At 34.5% G+C, this 23,089-nt stretch overlaps 1 protein-coding gene across 1 annotated transcript in view; it reads right to left on the reverse strand.

Moving 5' to 3' along the window:
* Positions 1-12,733, reverse strand: part of gpc6b (glypican 6b) — a 35,564-nt gene extending 22,831 nt beyond the window's left edge. Inside the window, exons 1-4 of the mRNA XM_042730443.1 lie at positions 12,122-12,733; positions 8,107-8,265; positions 5,038-5,429; positions 3,470-3,635 (exon numbers count right to left, since the gene is read on the reverse strand). Of these exons, the coding sequence (XP_042586377.1) occupies positions 3,470-3,635; positions 5,038-5,429; positions 8,107-8,265; positions 12,122-12,302 (898 nt within the window). The 5' untranslated portion in view covers positions 12,303-12,733. The remainder of the gene's footprint in view (positions 1-3,469; positions 3,636-5,037; positions 5,430-8,106; positions 8,266-12,121) is intronic.
* Positions 12,734-23,089: the final 10,356 nt, after the last annotated feature.

Consider the following 23,089-nt stretch of genomic DNA (forward strand, 5'->3'; position numbering starts at 1 on the left):
CAGGTTATCCAAAATTAGGATGAGTTCTTCATCACATTTGGAGAAATGTAGCATTGCATCAGTGTCTCATTAATGGATGCTCTGCAGTGAATGGGTGCCGTCAGAATGAGAGTCCAAACAGATGATAAAAACATCACAATAATCCACAAGCAATCCACAGCACTCCAGTCCATCAGTTAATATCTGGAGAAGACAAAAGCTACGTGTTTGTAAGAAACAAATTTAACATCAAGACATTTTAACTTCAAACTGTTGCAAAAAAACGAGTCAAAATAATGCTTCCTCACAATGACAAAGTGTTCTGGTCTGAATCAGGAGAGAAATCTGCACAGATCAAGCACAAGCCAAAACAGCCCAAAACAGCTCTAAACAAATATGTGGCTGGATTTTAATGTGAGAGACGACTGGAGATGGTCTTTTTTTACTGGATGAAGCGTTATTATGGATTATGGACTCATATTTTAGCTGGAAGCGACAGTTTAAAGTTAAAAATGTCTTGATGGATTTGTTTCTCATAAACACACAGTTTTTGTCTCCTCCAGATGTTAACTGATACACTGGCGTTGTGTGGATTATTGTGATGTTTTTATCAGCTGTTTAGACTCTCATTCTGAAGGCACCCATTCACTGCAGAGCATCCATTGGTGAACAAGTGATGCAAAGCTACATTTCTCAAAAATCTGATGAAGAAACAAACTCATCTACATCAGGGTTACTCCAGGCGACCGGACTTCCCCTTCCAGCCAAGTCATTTGAACACAGACCACTCTATGGAAGCAATGTTAAAAACGCCCCACAATGCCCATCTAAGCCAAACCAGAGCGCTGCCCAAGATCTGCCTGGAATAAACGGAGAGAAAAATTCCTAAACTGCCTTCCTAGCATGAGCTCGACACAACAGCTGGTCACTAAATGCTCTTATATGTTGAAGCTTCATCCCGGCAATTCAACCCAATTCAAACCATAATAAAAACTCCAATAGAGAACATGTCAGGTTTAATGGCACAGCGCTCTCAGGACCATTCCGTCTGTGAGGTTTCTTTTCACAGTTTATTTAGGTAATAGCTTAAGACCACTTGCGTGATTTCAATCATCATGTAGTAACAAACCCCCCATCCCACCCACCCCCCCTCCAAAAAAAAACTTCGGATCTACACGAATCACATGGGTCATCCCTCAGAGGTTGGAAAAAACGGAAATCCGAAAAATCACATTCCTGCAATATCCAGCCACTACTAAATTATCCCTAGCAATAATTTTGATCAAACAATGAAATGTCTGTTGTCTGCTGTTATGTCCCAACCAATACCAAAATCAAACCAATGCCTTTGTAAATTTAAGCATCTCCTCCACTGCAGCTCCACTGCAGCTCCACTCCAAGGGTTTGAAACAACATGAGGTTGAGTAAATACTGACAAAATCCTTATTTGGGGGGAAATATTCTTAAATAAACAGACAACACAGTGCAATGACCTGAATGAATGCGAACCTTCACACTAAGCTGGAGTGAACTATACTATAGTGAACTAGAGCAGTTTCTGGCTCATGTTGCTGTGATTCAGAGGGAAGCTGTTGGCCAGTGGAATAAAAGCGCTCAGGTCTTGTACAGATTGTCTTGAGCAGGTTTGTGGGTGTTCGCTGTCAGTCATGCAACCAGCGGTTTGCAGGAGCATCTTACAGCAGATGTCAGCATGCATGTCCTTTACTGCTTCACAGCTTCTCCAGATTCATATTACAGCTCTGCTGTCTTGGAGAGAGGCAGTAAAATGTAAAGTTTTTACTCTAAATAGCACATTAAATGTTTTAGATGCTGATCTGAAGCACTACGTCACTTTTGAGTCGGGATGGGAATCGTAGGGCAGGTCAATATGGCCAAAAAAATATATCAATATCAATTGGAAAAGAAAATGCATGTTTGTTCATGATTGAACTACACAGAGTAAGATCTTTTTAATTTAGGGTCCCATGAAATCATTTTATTTCCTAAAAACAGAAAATGTGTTTTATTTATTTATTTGTTTTGATTTCTGTGTTTTACGATTCAATACGAAAACGGTGTCTAACAAAATGAATTCAGAAAACTTTTAACAGTTTAATCAATCTTTTAAAATTTCATCAAATTAAAATACAGCAATTAATTTACAACAAAACATTGCATTTTTGTCCAATTAGATGCTGCTCAACAGAACTGTGTCAATTAAAACATGGATGAAAAAAATTACTTGGTTAAATTATATTCCATAAATATTATTATGATTATTATTATTATTTTGAGAATAACATTTTAGTGTACAATAGTAATAACAATAGTAAAGCTAGTCTGAAATAACATGTTATGGAAGCAAAATAGCCTAAAATCTCAAAATTCACCAATGCATTAAAAAAAACAGTTTTGCATGTAATGTCTTCTCTTAAAAAAGTACCTAGTTTATTTAATTATCTGTGGAACAAACAAGCCAATTAGTTGAAATGTATGAGATTTATATATATAAGAAATTGGATTAATTGACAATAAACTGTGTATTTACAAAGCATTTGGTTTATTACTATTTAAGCTCATTCATGTTTCATTCATAAATCACTAACAAATATGCATCACATTAACTTTATTAGTTTAAGTTAAAACTGTCTAATCCAAAAGGATAAACATTTCATTTGCAACTAAAATGCATACATTTTAAAGAGTGCAAGCTTATAAAAATAGATGGGGGGGGGGGTTACGATTATTATTTAATACAAATTTATCATCAAAAATTGTGTCTAATTAAATTCATTAATAAAACTTTAACAATTAATTTAAATTTTTATTATAAATATAATTAAATAAAATATGGCACTTAATTTACAATGAACCGCTGCATTTTTATTTTTTCTCAAATAAGATCCTACACAACAGAACTGTGTCATTAAAAACATAGATGAAAAAAAAATTCTTGGCTGTATGAGATTCCTTAAAAATAATAATAATGCTACTACTTTGAGAAGTACATTTTAATATACAATAGCAATATATTTACTTTTAATATCTATTTTTATGCTAACATATACTTTTATTTGGTCATGAAGATCTTTGAGTTTGTGTGTGTATATAATATGACGGTAGTTTTTCTCAAATGAAATGATGTAAAGCTGGTAAAGTGACTCTCAGAGCAGCTCTGGAGATGAAGTTCATGTGTTCATGTCCTCATATATTCAGACGCAGATGCTAAAAACACAGCGAGCGTCACGTGAGTTTGAGTTTGTGCATCAGACGAAACCGTGCCATTCTTTCACACATACCACACATGCAATGACTGGCTCTTGTCGTGTTTATTTGAGTAAAAATGACCAGAACCTATCATCATAATTAACATATTTTATCACAATCTCGATAAGATATAATTTATCACCCCAGCCCTATAAGAAAGTCAACAATTCCGGTGCTGACATGTGCTTAAGTGGTTTTGATAGTGGTATGAAGAGGCTCTTACCGATGTATTTGCTCCATTCTGGGTCCAGATCGGCCTGATTGGCCAGACAGCCCTTCATCACATTTAGACAGTAGTTGTTGCAGGGCTTCAGCGTGAACAAACCCTGACAGTACGAGCAGTAGAGCATTTTAGTGAAGCCGCTGACGCACGCAGAGCTCATGGTGACCTGCGGACAGAAGACGACACACACAGTTCATTTGATGCATATGGATGGAAATAATACTAACAGATGTTCTACAAAAGGACACTAATCAGTTTGTTCTTCATATATGAAATAAAGTCATGCGATTGGAAAATGAGGGTGACCTTCTACTGAGTCAATAATACACTTCATTCAGAAGACGCTGCTAATCCTAAAACCAACCAGAGCAGTAAATGCAGGAGCCCAATTTCTGTCGCTATTTTCTTTCCTATGATTCATTACTGTGTCTCAGCATGTGATAGAAGAGCAGGAGATCTAAAATATATAGAGAAATGTTATTTTTTTAAAACCATAGTTGTAAAAGTCATGTGGATCTCTCTCTCCAGCTATATTAGAGCACCTTATGAGAGAAACTGACGAGCTAAACCAGTTAAACACCAGCTCTTCCAGGCCAAGGGAACAGCTAAATTATCTTAAATCAGGTAAGACTTATCCAGAATAGAATTTACAGTATAACGCAATTCACCTGATGAATGAAAAAATAAAATAAAAATAAAAATAACAGAGTAGAATAACAGAGTAAAATTTAAACTGAAAAGATGGGCAAAAAGACATATTTCATAGGGCTCTAACATTTAAATTTTAATTAATTACAATTTTAATGGCAAAAAAATAGATTTCATAAGGGTCTAAAAATGTCATTTATAAAATTGTAATAAATTGTGAAATGCCTTAAATTTATTTTAACCATTTAAATGAAATCCAGAAAAATTAAAATGGAAAAAAACGGAACCCAATAAAATTTAAACTAAAAAAAAATATATAGAAATAAAAAAACTGATAATTCATAAGGGTCTAAAAATTTAATTTATAAAACATAAATAAACTGTTAAATTCTATAAGTTTCATCATTTCAATTGAATTTTAAACAGAAACATGAAAAATGTAAACAGAAAAAAAAAGAATCAAATAAAAATTAAACTAAAAATATAAAAGAAAAAAGGTATTTCAAAGGGCTCCAAAAATTACATTTATTAAACTTTTAATAATTTCTATAAGTTTTCAAGATTTCAATTAATTCGGCATGTTTTACATTTAATTAAACCATTAAAACAGAATCCAGAAAAATAAACAGAATCCAAAAAAAAAATAAGAAAAATACGGAATCCAGTAAAATTTATACAAAAAAATGGAATACGAAAAAAAAAAGTAAAACAGATTTCGAAGGGCCCTAAAAACATATGCTATGATATAACTGTATTTTCAAACCTCATGCATGAATGAACTCTGCATGTTACCTTCACTTTCACTGAATGCAGTTCATGCTCTCAGATGCTACAGGTTTCATTTTCCCTCATAAAATCATAAGCACAAATCAGTCTGACAGTTCAGTTTTCACCACTTCATGAACACCACTTTAACTCACCTTAGAAACCCTGTTAGCCACTTCCCGTCCAACCACGAGGCCCTGGACGAAGGTGCGGGCAGCGATGAACGCTCGAGTAACCTGAGACTTGAGCTTCTTGGGAACGTCTCCAAAGGGCTTAAGCTGCTCCATGTACTTGCCGATGCATTCCAGATAGTCCTCGGTGATGACATACTGGGAATTCAGGAGCTGGAACATGCGCTCCAGCAGACGCATCCAGAAATCGTTCAGCATCTCCTCCAGATTGACGTTGCCTCCTGTGTAGTATCGCTTCAGCTCGGCGAACAGGCCCTGGAAGACCTCGGCGTTCTGCAAATAGGGCTTCCCATACGTGCGCAGAAACATCTCGTTCAGAGAGCGCTCGGTGTTCTCCAGCAACTCCAAGAAGAACTCTGTTAAAGCATGAAATACAGCTTTTACAGTCCACTGAAAATGTGACCCTGGAGCACAAAACTAGACATAAGGGTCAAATTTCTAAATTGAGATTTATACATCATCTGAAAGCTGAATAAATAAGCTTTGCATTGACAGGGCAATATTTGGCCAAGACACAACTATATGAAAATCTGAAATCTGAGGGTGCAAAAAATCTAAATATTGAGAAAATCACCTTTAAAGTTGTCCAAAAGAAGTGCTTAGCAATGCATATTGCTAATCAAAAATTAGGTTTTGATATATTTATGGTAGGAAATTTACAAAATATCTTCATGGAACATGATATTTACTTAATATCCTAATGATTTTTGGCATAAAAGAAAAATTTATAATTTTGACATACAATGTATTGTTGGCTTTTGCTACAATTATACCCCAGTGACTTTTCAGTGTAGTCTGAATTGTTCAGTATTAGTAAGTAAACTGATGTGTTATTGAGTGATAAATGAATATAAGTAGCTGTTCTTAATTCATTTCAATGAAAACACATTCATAATGAGAATCTGGTGTCAGTTTGTTTCATTTTTGTTGAATATTTAGAGATTGTTTTGAAAAATGTTGAAATATGTTGTTTTGAAAAATATGTTGAAATTTAACACATTTACAAGACAAGAAAAAACATTAAAGTCTGAGAAGACAGCTGAAAGAAAATACAAGATGATATTACAGTAAGTAAATCAACTCAGTTTATTGAATTAATTTATATAAGTTCACCTAGAGATTAAAAGAAAAGATTTAATCTAATCTTTAAAAAAAATTGTATATATATATATATAAAGACCTTTTTAACAAAACAATATAATTGCTATATGAAAATCTATATTACAGTGAAAAACCTTTGTTCTGTATATATATATATATATATATATATATATATATATATATATATATATATATATATATATATATATATATATATATATATATATATATACAAAACAGCTTTACATTTAAGTGCCTACAGATAACCCAGAGTTGCTTAGCCATCTATAAATGCTGTTTTAGATGAATGTTGATTCACCTTAAGCAGATGATGAGAGAAGCTAATGAATTTCTGCTGAAGTAGCAAAATGAAGTTAAGAATAGTTCTGTTCACAAATCAGCTGTAATTGCTTTCATATGAGGCTTTTCTCTTTTCTTTGTGTTTGTGTCACACTTTTGATTCGGTCTCTGCAATCAAATCATTTCAATTCATAACTATCACACTGTAATCTGGCACACATACGAATATTCAGTCAGTTTGAGCAATCCTTCATTCGGGACGCTCTGTAAAGACTGAAACTGTAAGCAACTGAAGGGTCGATCGCAGAGTCGGACTGTTTTGATGAGCTCAGATAATTCTTGACTTTCTTCTGTGAAGTGCTTCTTCATGAGGTCCGTCTCAATGCCATTATGTTCATTTGAATGCAGCGCAGCACAGTGTTGCTCACATTCTTCCTGACAAACTCGTCAGCGCTCTTTGTTTGTGCGTCCCTATCATCACAGCGCATGATGAAACCTCTGAATTCTTAATGTCACAGTAAACGGGGTATTTATTCACACAGAAAACATGCTGGGAATTATAAAACTGATCATTCTGGATGTTGCAATAAATGTTTGTCTTTAATATTTTAATATGGCAAAACTGTAAAAAAGCAATAAGGCACACAAGGTTGTGCTGTATTATCATACAGCAAGGGTTCTTGTTCTTTATCATGTTGAGCTGGGATGCACAGAAAGTCACAATGGATAAAATTATGAAACCATTGCCAAATAATATTTGTCTGTCAAATAATAAATGTAATAGTAATTGCAAAAATTTAATTAAATAAATGAATAAATAAAACAAAAAAAAATAAAGTAGTTAAATAAAACAGTAAAAATAATAAATTTATTAAAAACGTAATGAAAAATAAGCAAAATGTAAAAATTATAATAGTAAAAAATGATTGTACTTAAAAATAAATAAATAAATAAATAAAAATGTTTAAAAAAACAATTACAATAATAAAAATTTTAAAAAATTAATAAAAAAAAGTACTCAAGTAAAGATACTCAAAAAGTGATCTTAAGTACAGTACTCAAGTAAATGTACTTCATTACTGTCCACCTCTTTATATTTTATCTCTACATACAGAAACATTAAAGAAAAACATCTTTGGAATGCCTTCCTTATTCTATTTCCTGCATTATTATTTTTCTGCTATGTGTAACATAAAAGACACCAACATTTTCTTCCTATTCTGGATAGTTGAGGTGCTTTTGACAAAAACTTAAACTCTAATGTGAATTTACGGCACTATTCAAAGGTTTGGGGGCTGTAATGTTTCTGAAAGAAGTCTCTTATGCACATCATTTATTTGATCATCATCATCAACATCATTAAAGTTGTGAAATATTGTTACAATTTAAAATAGCCGTTTTCTTTGTGAATATGCTGTGATCAAAGCTGAAAATAATCAAAGCTTTTTTAATAAAAAAGCATAATCCATCAATCAGAGGACAGAAGGCAGAGAAGATTGAGTGTACCAGGTTTAACAGCAATCATTCGAAATGTGGGCTTTAAAGGGTTAATAATCCCTCATTAGACTAAATACGAAACAGTCTCATAATTTGACACCAATTAATCAATGAATGTTAAAGAACAAATCGTACCATCAAACCTTTTATGTCCGGTCATAAACGCGTCCCTCAGCTCTTCGCTCGTGTCGTCCATGAGCTTCTCAAAGTCCCGTGAGCTTCTCTGGATGAAGTTCTCCTCCATTTCTGCATTACAGCAGGTTCTCTGAGGAGCGCAAACCCGCAGATCTTCTCCTACAGACCAGAGAGAGACACAGCAACGCAATTTTACACTGATAATAATCAGAAATGTTTCTTGAGCACCAAATCAGCATATTAGAATGATTTCTGAAGATCATGTGACACTGAAGACTGGAGTAATGATGCTGAAAATTCAGCTTTGATCACAGGAATAAATTACAGTTTAACAGATATTCACGTAGAAAACATCTATTTTAAATTGTAATATTATTTTACAATTTGTACAGTATTTTTGATCAATTTAAATGCAGCCTCGGTGAGCAAAAGAGATCCACAAGATGGAAACAAACAGTCAGTCATAAAATAAAATAAAATAAAATAAAATAAAATAAAATAAAATAAAATAAAATAAAATAAAAATAAAATAAAATAAAATAAAATAAAATAAAATAAAATAAAATAAAATAAAATAAAATAAAATAAAATAAAATAAAATAAAATAAAATAAAATAAAATAAAATAAAAAAAAAAAATAAAAAAAAATAAAATAAAATAATTTTGGGGTGAACTAGGTCTTTAACTAAAGTGCTGTTTCCAGGTACAAAACTTTTCCACAGAAAAGTCCATCACGTTCAAACCTCTTATTAAAACTAAATCATATTATTACTTGTCTGTGCACTCTCATTTTTGACCTTAGTTTCCATTTCTGGCCAACTGTTTCCAAGGAAAAGGGTCCGTTTTCCAACTCCATGTTTAAGACTCAAAATATTAAAAAACTGTGCAAAACTGCATTAAACCAGCACTAATCAAACCACCTCCGGCTGTATATTTTTAATCTGCATAAAGATATGACACGGTGTTAATTTTCTGTTGTCTCTGTAATATAATCAACATGAAAAGCACAGGAAAGCGTATTAATAAGGTCAACAGGGTCAATGTCGACTTTAAAATAATGCCAGCCAGTGACCGTGTTGATGAATGACTCTCCTGACAGTGATTTGTTAGACTGCACGCTTCCAGACGAAAACCTCTCACCCATCAACAGCAATTCTATCTCTGATCATGAAGTCAAGGGGGTCACAAAATGTCAACAGCGTTATTTCAGTCTTTTGGTTGACCTCTGAGGCACGGGTGAGAAATTACAGGACTGAGAACAGCACCAGACACACACATTCACCTACACCAAACATCAGTTTAGTTAAACAAAATCCCTTCATGCATCTGAGAAAACACACCCACAATGGAACACAAGCAGCGGCTGTAGGCCTGTTAGCACACTCTGGGCTTTCAGCGCGTCTGCAGGAGTCTGGCATGCGACGAGGCCTCGTAACATTGATTTAAATATATGGGAAGAGCTGTTGAGAAGCTCAGGAGCAGAGGACACATTTAGCTCTGTTGACAAGCCAGCAGATGCTGGATGCTGTAAGTGTGATGCCTGTTTCTCTGCATCACGAGGCTTTTAGACTGAGATGTTGACAGGATCTTCTCAAAACGCACAGGATAGAGAGAGCAACGAAGAGGTTATGGGGTTCCTCTTAGGTTACATCTTCATTTAATAAAATAAAATAAAATAAAATAAAAGCAATAAAAAAAATACATTAATAAAACAAAAGATGCAAAAATAAAGAATAAAACAAAATAAAAAAAATACAAAATAAAATAAAAAAATATTAAAATAAAAAAATATATAAAGACTTTTTATGGATGAACTATTCCTTTAACTAAAGTGAACTTGTTTATTTTAGGATCTCAAAACACTTATTTTAGTTTTCAACTATTAGATTCATTGCCTTCTTATCAGCAATAAAAAAATACATTAATAAAACAAAATAAAATAAAATAAAAAAAAATAAAATGTCATTTTTGGATGAACTATTCCTTTAACTTCTTCGCCTTCTTAACAGCAATAAAATTAAATAAAAATGTAATTAAATAAAAATAAAATACAAAATACAAAAATAAAATAAAACAAAATAATCAAATAAACAACAAAATTAAATAAAAATAAAAGACAATTAATTTTATAAATAGAATTTTTAGATTAACTGTTTCTTTAATTAAAATAAACCCGTTTCTGTGCATCATAACGTTTTTAGGTTGAAATGTTGATGGAATATTTTAGATTTCTTGCCTTCTTATCAGCAAGTTAAATTAAATGAATTTACTAATACACAATTAACTAAAATTTAAATAAAATCAAAAAGAATAATAATTAGCCTGAGATGTTGACAGGATCCTCTCAAAAAGCACAGGATTGAGAACAACCAAAGAGGTTACGGGGTTCAGTTTGGAGGAACTAACTCTTAGATTTCTCACCTTCTTATCAGCCGCTTGTCTCATTTCAGACATTACTGCGAACATTTTATAAGCAATTGAATGCAAACTCGTTACATGCTAATTTTCCTAAATAGTGTACTATTGCAATATTATGAAGACCAAAAGAGATTTGCATGCACTTTTTTGGTTTTATCAACATTTTTTTTGGGTCAATGACTCATTTTAGGGTCCAGAATTCTTGCAACCTCACACCACAGAATAAAGTTAAACCAAGGGCATAGGTTTGGTTTAAAAGTTGGTAGGAACCTACTGCAACCTTGAGATGAGTATTTTTAAAACAAACCAGTAATTAAAGCCATGACTCAGAAGACCTTGACATAGGCTACTCAAATGTTGGTGTTAAGAATGTGCCACTGCATGAAAGTACGTCTGGTAATATGAAAAATAACAGTTCCCTAAAGTCTCATTCATTCACACAAGATCACTGAAGCTGAACTCTGTTTCAAGCAAATCTTTTTTAGGACACTTCTGCAACATCTGTGACTGAAATCTCCCCATTTATAACTATCAGATGACTCAAACCTAGAAGAATATGAACTATTAGCAAGCTACGGACCATTTCCATCATTACTAACCAGGAAATCAATGTTTAACAGTTAGTTCATGCCAATAAGTTGTCAGCCCGGGGCAAGTTGTCACAGTAGAACTTGCCATTAAACAGTCATTACATTTAGTCATTTAGCAGACAAATGAGGACAATAGAAGCTATCAAAACCAACAAAAGAGCAATGATATACAAGTGCTAAAACAAGACTCAGTTAGCTTAATGCAGTACACATAGCAAGTTTTTTTTAATTGTATAATAAATAAAAAGAAAACAGATAGAATAGAAAAAGCATTGAGATAACTAGTGTTAGAGGCCTTTTTTTAATTGTATAATAAATGCAAAGAAAACAGATAGAATACAAAAAACTGACTTTTATTATTATTATTTTTTTTAATCAAACTATATGATCTTTATAAACAGTATGTATGGTTTGTTAGGATATGACAATATTTGGCCGAGATACAACTGTTTGAAAATCTGGAATCTGAGTATGCAAAAAAAAAATCAAACTATTGAGAAAATCGCATTTAAAGTTGTCCAAATGAAGTTCTTAGCAATGCATATTACTAATAAAAAATTATGCTTTTATATTTGGCATAAAAGAAAAAATCGATAATTTTGACACATACAATATATTTTTGGCTTTTGCTATAAATATAACCCCAGCGACTTAAGACTGATTTTGTGCTCCAAGGTCACAAATATGTGACAACTTGCCCCACCCTGACGTTTCCAATCAACCTTCATTGTAAAGCGGTTTTACAGTGTCCTCTTGTTAAACAGTTAAACAGGATAGAATTAAATATATTATTTTGTTTTCGACCTCGACGTAAGAAACTAACATACACAACCAATGCAAAAAAAGCAAGGACTTTTGACTTAAAAGGGGCAAGTTGTCACACGTCTGTATGTCAGGTTTGTTTTAAGTTAAAGCAAAACTGACCTACAGACCGTGTGACAACTTGCCCCGGTCTCCCATATTAAGCTGCGTTTAAGCAGATGACAGTGTTGTAATTCAATCGATACCTGCTGTTTCCTCGGTGGGAACACGTACAGGACTGTAACCCAGGTCGGTAAACGCGTCTTTCACCTGGCTGCAGTTCACCGCGTGTGGATCCGCTGCGACCGGAGCCAAAAGCGCGCACAGAACGGCAAACACAGCCGACATCGCGAGCTCCGCTGAGATCTGTTGATTTATCCTCGTCATGGAGTTGACCTCTGAGAAAGCACGCGCAGATTCCTCTCTATTTGGGAGTCAAAACGCGTTGAGGTTGCGCGGCAGAAACCATCGCGCGTTCCGACTGGAGTTCCTCGAGAGTTCGCGGTGAGCGCGCGTGATGCGAGTGAACCTGCAGCTGTCAGAATCAGATCCTCCACAGCGCTGGAACTTCTCACAGTTGTTTTCTCTCGACTTTCTTCTCTTTGACTGGAGGAAAGCGTGCACTCGTCAAAACGTTCTAAACGGAACGTTCTGCCAATGCAGCACAGCGCATCACTGATTATCAGTCGCGATTTTCACGGCTCTGGAATATGTGGAAACTCATAATGAGGACAGTTTAGGAGGGTCTGACCCCATGACTCCTTGAATTCTCTTAAAGGGGGTGTGTTTACAGTTGGCTACCCTACACATATAAACAGGACACATTTTTTCATACAAGTATATACAGGTTTTAAAAGGATTTTTCAGTAAAAAGTTAGATTACAAGTGCGTTTTTTCGAATAGCCGCTAGCGACGGTAACCATAACAACAGTAGGATACGTTCGATTCGAATGATATTATGAATCACTTTACAAATATTTAAACATTCTTAAATCAAGATATATTTAGGCTTACTTGAGAAGGTAAATGACACATATATGTCTTGTTTTCTGATAAAAATGCATCAAAATTAAGTGAGTTTTGGCTTAAAATGAGAAAAATATATATAATATAATCTTATAACTAAATATTAATATTAAACTTAAATATTATTTTTTATTTTATTATTTAGTGAATTTATCTTGATTTAAGAATGTTACTGGAAAACAAGAAAAAAAATTATAAGATGTTTTTTTTAGTGTAGCTGTGAATACGAAGCAGATTGTGACAAAATAATTTAATTTGGCTTTTTTTTTAAATATTTTTTCATAAATAGCCAACCACACAAAGCTGTGGTGTAGTAATTCATGAAATTTAATGACAGAAAAAGTTACATGACTTTCTATTGCAGTCAAATTCTTATTCTCAGATCTAAAATATTTAATTGGCTAATTCCACACTTACAAATTTAATGACGTCTGCAGCCCGCCACTGCCTCTTTTCGGTTTTTTATCTTGAAAATAAAACAGTGCACCTCCAATTTTGCTTGTGCACAACAGTTAATACTAATAAAATCCACAAGAAAGAAGGAATCACTAAAAATGGTTTCATTCAGGCTGGCTGAAATTGGGCTGTCCCAGACAGTATAGAGAATACGCCACCCACATCCACACATACGCAAAGTTTAAAACCTCAGAATTCTTATGCACCTAAATTAGAAAACATTTCATCAGCAAGACCTATACACTAAAAACAACATTATCCCCCCCATAAAGTAAAAATAAAAATAAACTGAACCTATAATCAGTGTAAGGTTACATAGAGAGGGATGTATTTACATTTACGTACATGCTGTTTTCCACACAGCTCTCATTCTGCCAGCATCACTCCTACACTCATAGGTTCTGTCTGACTCATATGTATACATTTATATACATGGCACTGGCCACCTTTGGAAGCCAATCTGTCAATCAGATGAGCTTCAGAGGAATTGTTCTAGGTAACAAACTTTATTAAACAGACGGCACAAAAGGAACAGTTCTGCCAAAAGTGAAAATTCGTTAAAGATGCACTCACTCACTCACTCACACTCACTTTGTTTCTTCATCAGATTTGGAGAAATGTAGAATTGCATCAGTGTCTCATCAATGGATGCTCTGCAGTGAATGGGTGCCGTCAGAATGAGAGTCCAAACAGCTGATAAAAACATCACAATAATCCACACCACTCCAGTCCATCAGTTAATGTCTTTAAAAGACAAAAGCTGTGTGTTTAACAAATTCATCAAGACATTTTTAACTTCAAACCATCACTTCAGACTAAAATACAACTCCATAATCCTTAATAACGCTTCCTCCAGTGAAAAAGTACATCTCCTGTTGTCTTTCACATCAAAATCCATTCACATATTTGTTTAGGGCTGTTTTGGCTTGTAAACGGTGCTTGATCTGTGCAGATTTCTCTCCTGATTCAGACTTTTTCACTGGAAGAAGCGCTATTATGGATTTGTATTTTAGCCGGAAGTGACAGTTTGAAGTTAGAAACATCTTAATGATGGAGCTTTTGGCTCCACAAGACATTAACTGATGGACTGGAGTGCTGTGGATTATTGTGATGTTTTTATCAGCTGTTTGGACTCTCATTCTGACGGCACCCATTCACTGCAGAGCATCCATTCATGAGATAGTTATGCAATGCTACATTTCTCCAAATCTGTTTCCAAATTTCAGAGCATTCAAGACTGATTTCAACAAGAGACTATACTGTTCCTTCCACTGGAGCAGATATCATGCAGTGTTTCAATGGACATAAGCTGATATTTAAGAATATTACACAATCATATGACCTCAAAAATGCTGTTTTATGAATCTATTTCATCCTTTCCCTGTCACTTCCAGTTGTCGAATACATGCTGCTCCCGCTGAACTTTCTGTGAGGCCAATCCAGTCGTAGAGATGCTGGTTACATGCCAGCATGCTTTTTGACTGATTAATAATTAATTACTGTCATGGGGAAATAGTGGATCATTCCAAAAAGACGATACATGCTTTTGTCTGTCACATATCTCTATGAAGAAAATCATACTGAAAGATGCTTTCATACGAGGCTTGGGAACTATTTCCACTGGATGCAGTTTGGAAGAAAGCCAGTTGCTTGTGATCAACCGCTAGCATTCATGATAAAGTCGTGGTTGTAGCTGTATTTTTGTGCTGTTCTTTTAACAAAAATGTCTTTTGTGTTATTTTCTCTCATTGAAAACTTGGTGATGCTGCTTGGCGAAATCCTCCTCTCGTATCTGCCTGCTGCAAACTATAATGACCTCCATACTGCCACATGCCCGGAGGACATTATGAAACATATTAGTGGTTAAATTATGAGACTGGACAAGGGGACACAGAGCAGCTGACAGCACATTAGATCAGACGAAACAAGATTGATGATGCTTTCATATGCCGCTGCAATAAATGATTCAATGAATGGCGAACGCGGGAAGAGAGAGACCCACACTAACCTGACATGTTGTTACTTCAGTGCAAAAGATTTAGATGAATAATGAGTAGACACTCAGGATCAGGTTCCCATCGGCTCCTGTCACATTATATACTGTCTGATTTCACACTGGTGCTGGTCCATGTTGTGGCCCATGGAAGTGTATTTTCCCCATGAAATAAAAAAGAAGAGGTAACTGTAACTTTTTTTTTTTTTTTTGCAAGAAGTGTCAAAATTCTGAGAAAGAGTCAGAATTTAAAAATGCTAACTCAAAACCTGGGGGGAAAAATGTCAAAATTTAAAGATGCAAATTCAGAATTCTTAGAAAAAAAAACAAAAACAAAAAACAAAAACAAACAAAAAAACAAAAAACAAAAAAACAACAGAAATTAAAGATGCAAACTCAATTTTAGGAAAAAAAAAGTTAATTTTAAGAAGCAAACTAAAAATTCTGAGATAAAAAGTTAGAGATGTAAACTCAGATTTTAGAGAAAAAACTTCTATATTCTTAGATGTATACTAATAATTCAGATGAAAAAATTTTGAATTTTGAGATTAATGTCTGAGATAAAATATCAAATTTCGAGATGCAAACTCAAAAAGTATATTGAGAGATGTAAACGAGTTTATAACTCGCAATTATAAATAAACAAGTCAATATTGTGAGATAAAGCCACAAATACTTTTTTCAAAAAAATATTTTTATTCCATCAAGGAAACAAATTTCTTTGGTTTTGAATCCATGGATTGGTATGTTTTTTTGGTACAGCAGGATAATTTATTTTTTCTTTTATTAAACAGTGGTTTACTGCACAAACAATGGCTCTGTTTTAAAATAAGAAAATCTGTCAATCTTTATTCTGCAGTGTATGCTGCTGTTTTGAATGGGGGAACAGATTTGAAGTTCTTTCACTTTTGGATGTAAATATTTTACCAAAATATTTTAGTCAGATTTATTGCACTCCCATTCTAGATCAAAAATCATATGATGGGCATCGTTACTTCTGTTTATCTGTAGTTAAATCATAATTACAGACAGACCCAGCGAAGGACTGAAGTGAAGCTCTGCTTCCTGAAAATAAACTAGAACAGCTATAAACAGTGAGCAAAAAGCTATACTTAATCGATCATATAAATGCAAAAAGTTTTCATTTAAGGCAATATTCAGAAAAGTTGTTAAAATTAATGTGAAATGACAATTAACCTTGCTTAAAATATTTTATCTCAAGCATGGAATCTTAAAAGTCTGACTATAGCAAAAAAAAAAAAAAAAAACTTTAAATTTTAATGTCCAATGCATTAAAACAGACCTTCCAGAAGTCACAAAGGCAAAACATAAAAAAGTCAAGTAAGCCTTGAAAGGTAAAGTCTTGTCTGAAAGTTTTAAATGACTGAAATATGGAGGATACAGTTTGATGGATGCACAGGCCTTTCTGTTATTCAGACAGATGGATTTTTACTGCAATATATTTTAATAAGTTTATGAGAGTCAGAGATGCTGCAGATGAATGGATGTGGTTTGTAGTCACTATTGCACAACTCCATCACATATGATAAAATTGGAGGATGAGCTCCACACACAGGTTCAAAGTCCTCTTATAGTACAACCTATGCACATCAGTCCTAAACCTGGTTCATATCTTTTACAAACACACTTTAGCGTCAACACAAGTTTGAGGTCTCTGATAACAATGATCATGCATCATCTGCTCTCAGAAACAGTGGATATACATGCATAACCAGAAAAACGCCATTTATATCTGAACCATCAAATATCACTTTCACATTACAAATAAGCCTATATAGTTTGCTTTGCTAAAACGATTCACATTAAACTTTAGGATTTCTGATTTAATAGCTAGTATCTTATCTAAATATATTTTAACACTTTATGCAACATTTGACCAATGTGAATTAAAACTTTCAAATGTTCAAAAGTGATAGGCCTAATTGGGCTACATTTTTTTTAAGCATTCTTCACTATCTCGTTAACTTTATTCAAAAAATTCACTCCTGCTTCTGCTAAAGCAAAGGATTCGGATGAGTTTAATATCTTTATATAGACTAATAAAAGCGTGTGTTTTCACAAAGTCGTCAAACAAATACTAAACATGAACGAGTCATTCCAAATACAATACGGCCATCTAGTGTTCAAACAGTTACCTGCATGTTTGACCAAAAAAAACAAGAAAAAAAAAACAAAAAGGCTTTTATAGATTTAAAAAGGCGGCTATTACGGAACTCCAATATTAAAGTATTCAGAAAAAAATAATGTGCAAAAACATTTGATATATACAATAATAATAAAAAAAAAATCTAACATTGAATGAATTTAAGTTTGAACAACTAATCAAACACTGACACTTACATGTTTCTCTCAAACTAAAGGGCCATGTATCAATGCAAAACAATTAAGTTATTTTTTTTTTTTTTAGATAATTTTCAAATCTACTTTTTTTTTTTTTTTTCAAACTATTACTATTATTCTAAAATGTGGAGAAAAAAAAAAAAAATCAAACTTTGGTAGCATGTGATATGAATCCACTAAACATTTAACCCAATAAATCCCATTAACCTATAATAAACTTAATACTGGTCATGTTTTAATACAAAAACAGATCTTGTAATACCATTACAGTAAAAAACAAAAAAAAAAACAAACAAAAAAAAACTTTACAAGGAAAAATTCAACCGTTCTACAGCTTGAAATATTAAAATACAACTTCACAAGCAAATACGCATTTAAAACTTTTATTGAGATGATCAAATTTTAACATACAAGACGGAGGGAACAAAATATTATATATACACACATACATACACACGTTAACATTTTATTAAAGAACACAAAAACAGCTGGACAATTTCCCGTGCTCTTCACAGGCCGGGACAAGTGCAATACTTCCAGCGCAGAGCATTGCGGCTGATCCCAACCTGCAAAGACAGGGATGCTGGAGTGTGTCGGGAAGCGGAGACTCCTCACTGTCACAATCAGTTTTGCATGGATTTGCACAGCAACGATATGAACGCTGACTGCAAACCAGCAAAACTAACCAGGACAGTGCGCACAGGAAAACGCGAAGGTCAAGCGCTCTCCGCGACGCTCGCATCTAGAAGTAGTTGAAGTGCTCACATTGCAGTAGATAGGCATTTTACAAAACTACCTGCACTATAAGCACTTTAATACTGCTGGAACCAGAGTGAGTGTTTTCACTCGCGCAGAGCCACGAAAAACAAAGGTGAACCTGAAAAACACACGCGCACGCTTAAGCAGAAACAGTCAAAGCGAGAAGCACAGGAGAGGATGGGGAAGCAGGCCACCATCAGTTTTGCATAGATTTGCACAACTCAATATTTCTTGTAGTGCAACTATGCAAAACTAGCAGAGAACTGCATGAAATGAAAGAGCAGGGGACAGCCAATGGGGAACAGCGGGATTTGCCAGCCCCTTATGCCAGAAGGGGCACTTAGGGCAGTAGGTGCTAGTCTATTTCACTATCTGCACTAAATGCACCTTAGCATAAGCAGTAGTTCACGTCGCCGCTCGTGTGTGATCATGTCAAAGTAGAGCTTGAAGTGCCTTCACTGCAGTAGATTTTACAGAACTACCTGCACTGTAAGCACTTTGGCACTACGCTGACATGGAGTCGACAAGCTCACGGCCACCAGGAACCGGGAAGATCCACTTTTGGGATCGGCGTTAGCCTCGGATCATGTCGTTAAGGGGACTTGAGGTGGTCGATTGTTTTTCTGAAAATAATGGGAAGAGGTATGTTATTGCACACTTGTCTTACATTCAGTTTCATTAATATACAGTAGTCAGCATTTCATCAACGTTGTCCTAAAACCAAAATGCGATCTTGTCTAACGATGAACTTTTTTGATCCACTTCAAATGTTGACTACTGCATTTAGGTTCAAAACCACATGAGCAATGAACACTTTATTAAAAAAAAAAATAAAAAAAATAAAAAAATAAAACAACAAAGGAAAAAAAAAAATAAAGTTCCATCTATCTGACTAGACAGCGGCATTAAAAACCTAGAAAATGTACGCATTTAAAAAACAAAATAAAATTAACCTAAACCACTTAATATAATTCGATAAGCGAAGTACCCCTTACGAAAATTAACCATGTTTTTATTGAAGCAAAAGTGTAGAAAACGTGGTTTATGACATATTGTTTACCATTCGTATAACCAGTTGTACTACAAACACCAGATTATGGTTAGTGTAGCAAACCCAAGGTTAATTTGTGGTTTCCATGGTTTAACTATAGTAGCAATGGTTTATTTGTTTTTTAGTTTGTAGTAAAACCATGGTTAATTTTCGTAAGGGACACAACCGGCGTTCTAAAGCGCATGCGCACTCCAGCGAAACGCGCGCACACCCCTCCCCCATGATTTGCACCAATATGGCGCCGAAGAGTCCGCACTAGTTGTGTTGGAGAAACTAAAAACAAGGGCAAAGTCGAGTGTCCACGGCTTTGCTCGTTGTTTGGGTTGGACCTTGCAAAGCTAGTCGGTAAAAAAAGTACTCTACAACTCCGAACAACTGCCGCGAGATGCGTCGAACGCACGCTCAAACACGTTCGACAACACCAGCCCCAACCGTTCTAGCTCATTTTGGTTTGACGCGGCATCTGTTTACCCAACGTGAGAGTCTACTACAGTCTTGATTTAACGCCCAAACCCTTTTGTGCTGCGCGGAACGCTTTGGAATTCTATTCTTAAACGTGACCGGCCCAAAGCGTTCCACCGCACATGCATTCAGAACGCGCTCTAATCTTCCAATATTTGCGGGAAACCGCAAACTCCGTTGCTCTGTGTTTACTAGTCAACAGAAACGAGGGTAGTTTCCCAAATATTTAAGCGCAAGGGTCGGGTTCAAACGTGCAACGTTACGTTTCAAACTCGCTGGCTAGCCTAGCAGTGTTGCTAGCACAGCAGCGCGCGGCCTGCAGCTGCCCATGTGCTGTCGCTTTGTTCTGCTGGCAACCCAACTCCAGCACTAGCGTTCACAAAGCACAGCGAACGACCGCTGTTCTGGAGCGCTCGGCGCGTGAAAAGTTCTCGAGGAGCGGTTCAAAACGCATTTTAACGCGCCGATAGAATGTAAACGGTGCTTGGAGCGAACGCTTGTTTGGCACCGCAGCAGCCTCGCGCACGCTTTTCAAATCTCCCTCATTCTCTGAACTATGGTGGGCTACCACGCGTCTCTAACTACAGCCCCAAACCGCTCCTCTAACCGTTCGCACACAATAAAGTGAACGGTTTAGATGTTTACGCAAGCACGCGCTAGACTTCGTTGAGTGAATCGCGCGGAAAAAGCAACAACAGGTTTCGCGTCAATAACACACGCGCGCGTAGTAAGACACTGGTTTATACAATCCACCATCTTCACTCACTTGTGCACACTTACCGTTCACTGTCAACGCTCCGGGCAAATCGTCGAAACTAAACGGTAAACTTCTAGCGCCGACGGTGGAAATACAGCATCCGAGCACGCGCTGGGTTGCGTTACAAAACCGTAGTAAAATTGCGAAAGTGCCGCGAACGCGCTCAGCTTTTAACCATGTGGTGAATGAAGGGCGGCTCCCGATGAACGTAAATATCCACAACCCCAACTCCTTCATTAGCATGCACAAACTACTTCCGATCTCCAGCGTTCCTCCGCCAATCCGACAAGCGCTACCACAATAATAATAATAAAAATAATCTTACAACTGTAAACAACTATGTGTGTCAACATCTCCAGCAGATGCGAGCAGTCAAAGCAGCATCTTCTCTCTTGTAAGACATATGCGATGCGAGGAACGCTCTTAATGCTTGGGGAATTATTATAATAAGCTATATGCACTATTGCATTTAAATGAACAATTTATCAGAGTTTTGTCAATATTGTGCTCGTCAATATTTAGCTTTTTGTGTTAAAGTGGAGTGCAAAGATAACTCATCGAAAGAAAAGTTAGGCTAATGTTTTTAATCTTTGTATGATGTTATTTATGTCTCAGATGTGAAATATTGATGCATGCTATATACTCACTTGTATTTGTGCTGCTGTATTATTGCATAATTAGGTGATGATTTATGCTTTTTTGATAATTCATGAAATCTGTGTTGTTTTAGATCTCAAAACAGATTGAAATGAGTTCAATACGTTTCAGAATTACAAAGTGTATTATAGCCACATTAATTTTAGTCCTTGTCTGTTGATTTGTTCTAAATCCTAATTGTGTTTTTTAATCTTTTGCCTGTTTTTTGTTCGATTAAAAACTATATAAAATCGTGATCTAAAACAGATTTTTCAAAGTTGTAAATAAAACAGGTTATTGGAGAAGTTTTATGAGAAAATATTGTTTCTGTAAAATAGAAATTACTACAAATTTTCCCATTTAATTCAGTGTTGCTTGCTGTTTCTTTGTATTTTTATTTGTGTTTATTTTTTTGTGTGAAATTTACCAGCAATTTCTGTGTGAAAATGATTTTCATTTTTTCAGTGTGAACATTTTTATTTAAAAGTGTCTTTCAAATATATTTTTGTTAGTATTTCTTTGAACATTACCGTATATGTACACAGTTTGTTAACCCATTTTGGGGTTATGAAAGCATTGCTTTAATCCTGAATAAACATATCAAAAGTATACTTCAAAATGAGTCATTTTTGACTTTAGTTTGCAGCCTTGATTAAACTGTTTATATCGCTTTAGGCCTTCATGGTACGAATAAATCCACATGCATCTAACAACACAACACAATCTGTTTGAAATTAACATTTACTTGTTGAGTTACTAATTGTTTGAAATCAGGAAATGGTGTATCAGGTGTAAGATAAGAGTTTCTCCCCCGAAGGAATGTGTTCCTGCTGTATTTTGGCCCCTCCTCTTCTTAAAATGGCAGTTGCTGCGGCTCCTCCTTCTCAGGGGCCCAATAGGAGGGTCTTCTGTTAGAAAAGCAGCGTTGGGATTGTCTTACTGCTGATCTGGGGTCATACTAGCTCACCTTTCACCTCCAGGACCATTGATGTGTAAAATCTCACAAGAGAAGAATAAAAGACACACACACACACACACACAGAGAGAGAGAGAGAGTACAGATAAATAGGAGACAGAAAAGCAAAGAAACCTTCTAATACAAATAAATACATAAATGAATAAAAGGGACTTACATGACTTATATTTATAACTTTGAAATATAGTTCTGTTTAACTTTTGATATAACTAAAAAATGTATCCATTAATTAAATATAAAAAAACAATGAAAAGGGGAATGTTTTGAAAAACTAGATATAGTTATATTACTTATATTTTAGTAAAATATAGTTATATTTAAGTTATATTTAACTGAAATATAGCTATATAAAAGAAAGCGAAAAACAAAAAAATGATAGAGAAACTAAAAAAAACTAGTTATATTCATATTACTTATATTTTAGTAAAATATATAGTGCTGCCAAATGATTAATTGCATCCAAAATAAAAGTTTTTGTTGACATAATATATGTTTGTGTACTGTGTATATTTATTATGTATATATAAAAGCCAAAAATACAGCATATATATGTATATTCATATAATTTATATTATATATAAATATATCTAAAATATAAACTACATCTTTTTCTTATATACATATATACATGCGTGTATTTGTATTTATATATACATAATAAATATACACGGTAAGCACAAATAATGTGAACAAAATC

Source organism: Cyprinus carpio, chromosome B9, assembly GCF_018340385.1.
Source record: "Cyprinus carpio isolate SPL01 chromosome B9, ASM1834038v1, whole genome shotgun sequence".
In the NCBI taxonomy this organism is placed as follows: Eukaryota; Metazoa; Chordata; class Actinopteri; order Cypriniformes; family Cyprinidae; genus Cyprinus; species Cyprinus carpio.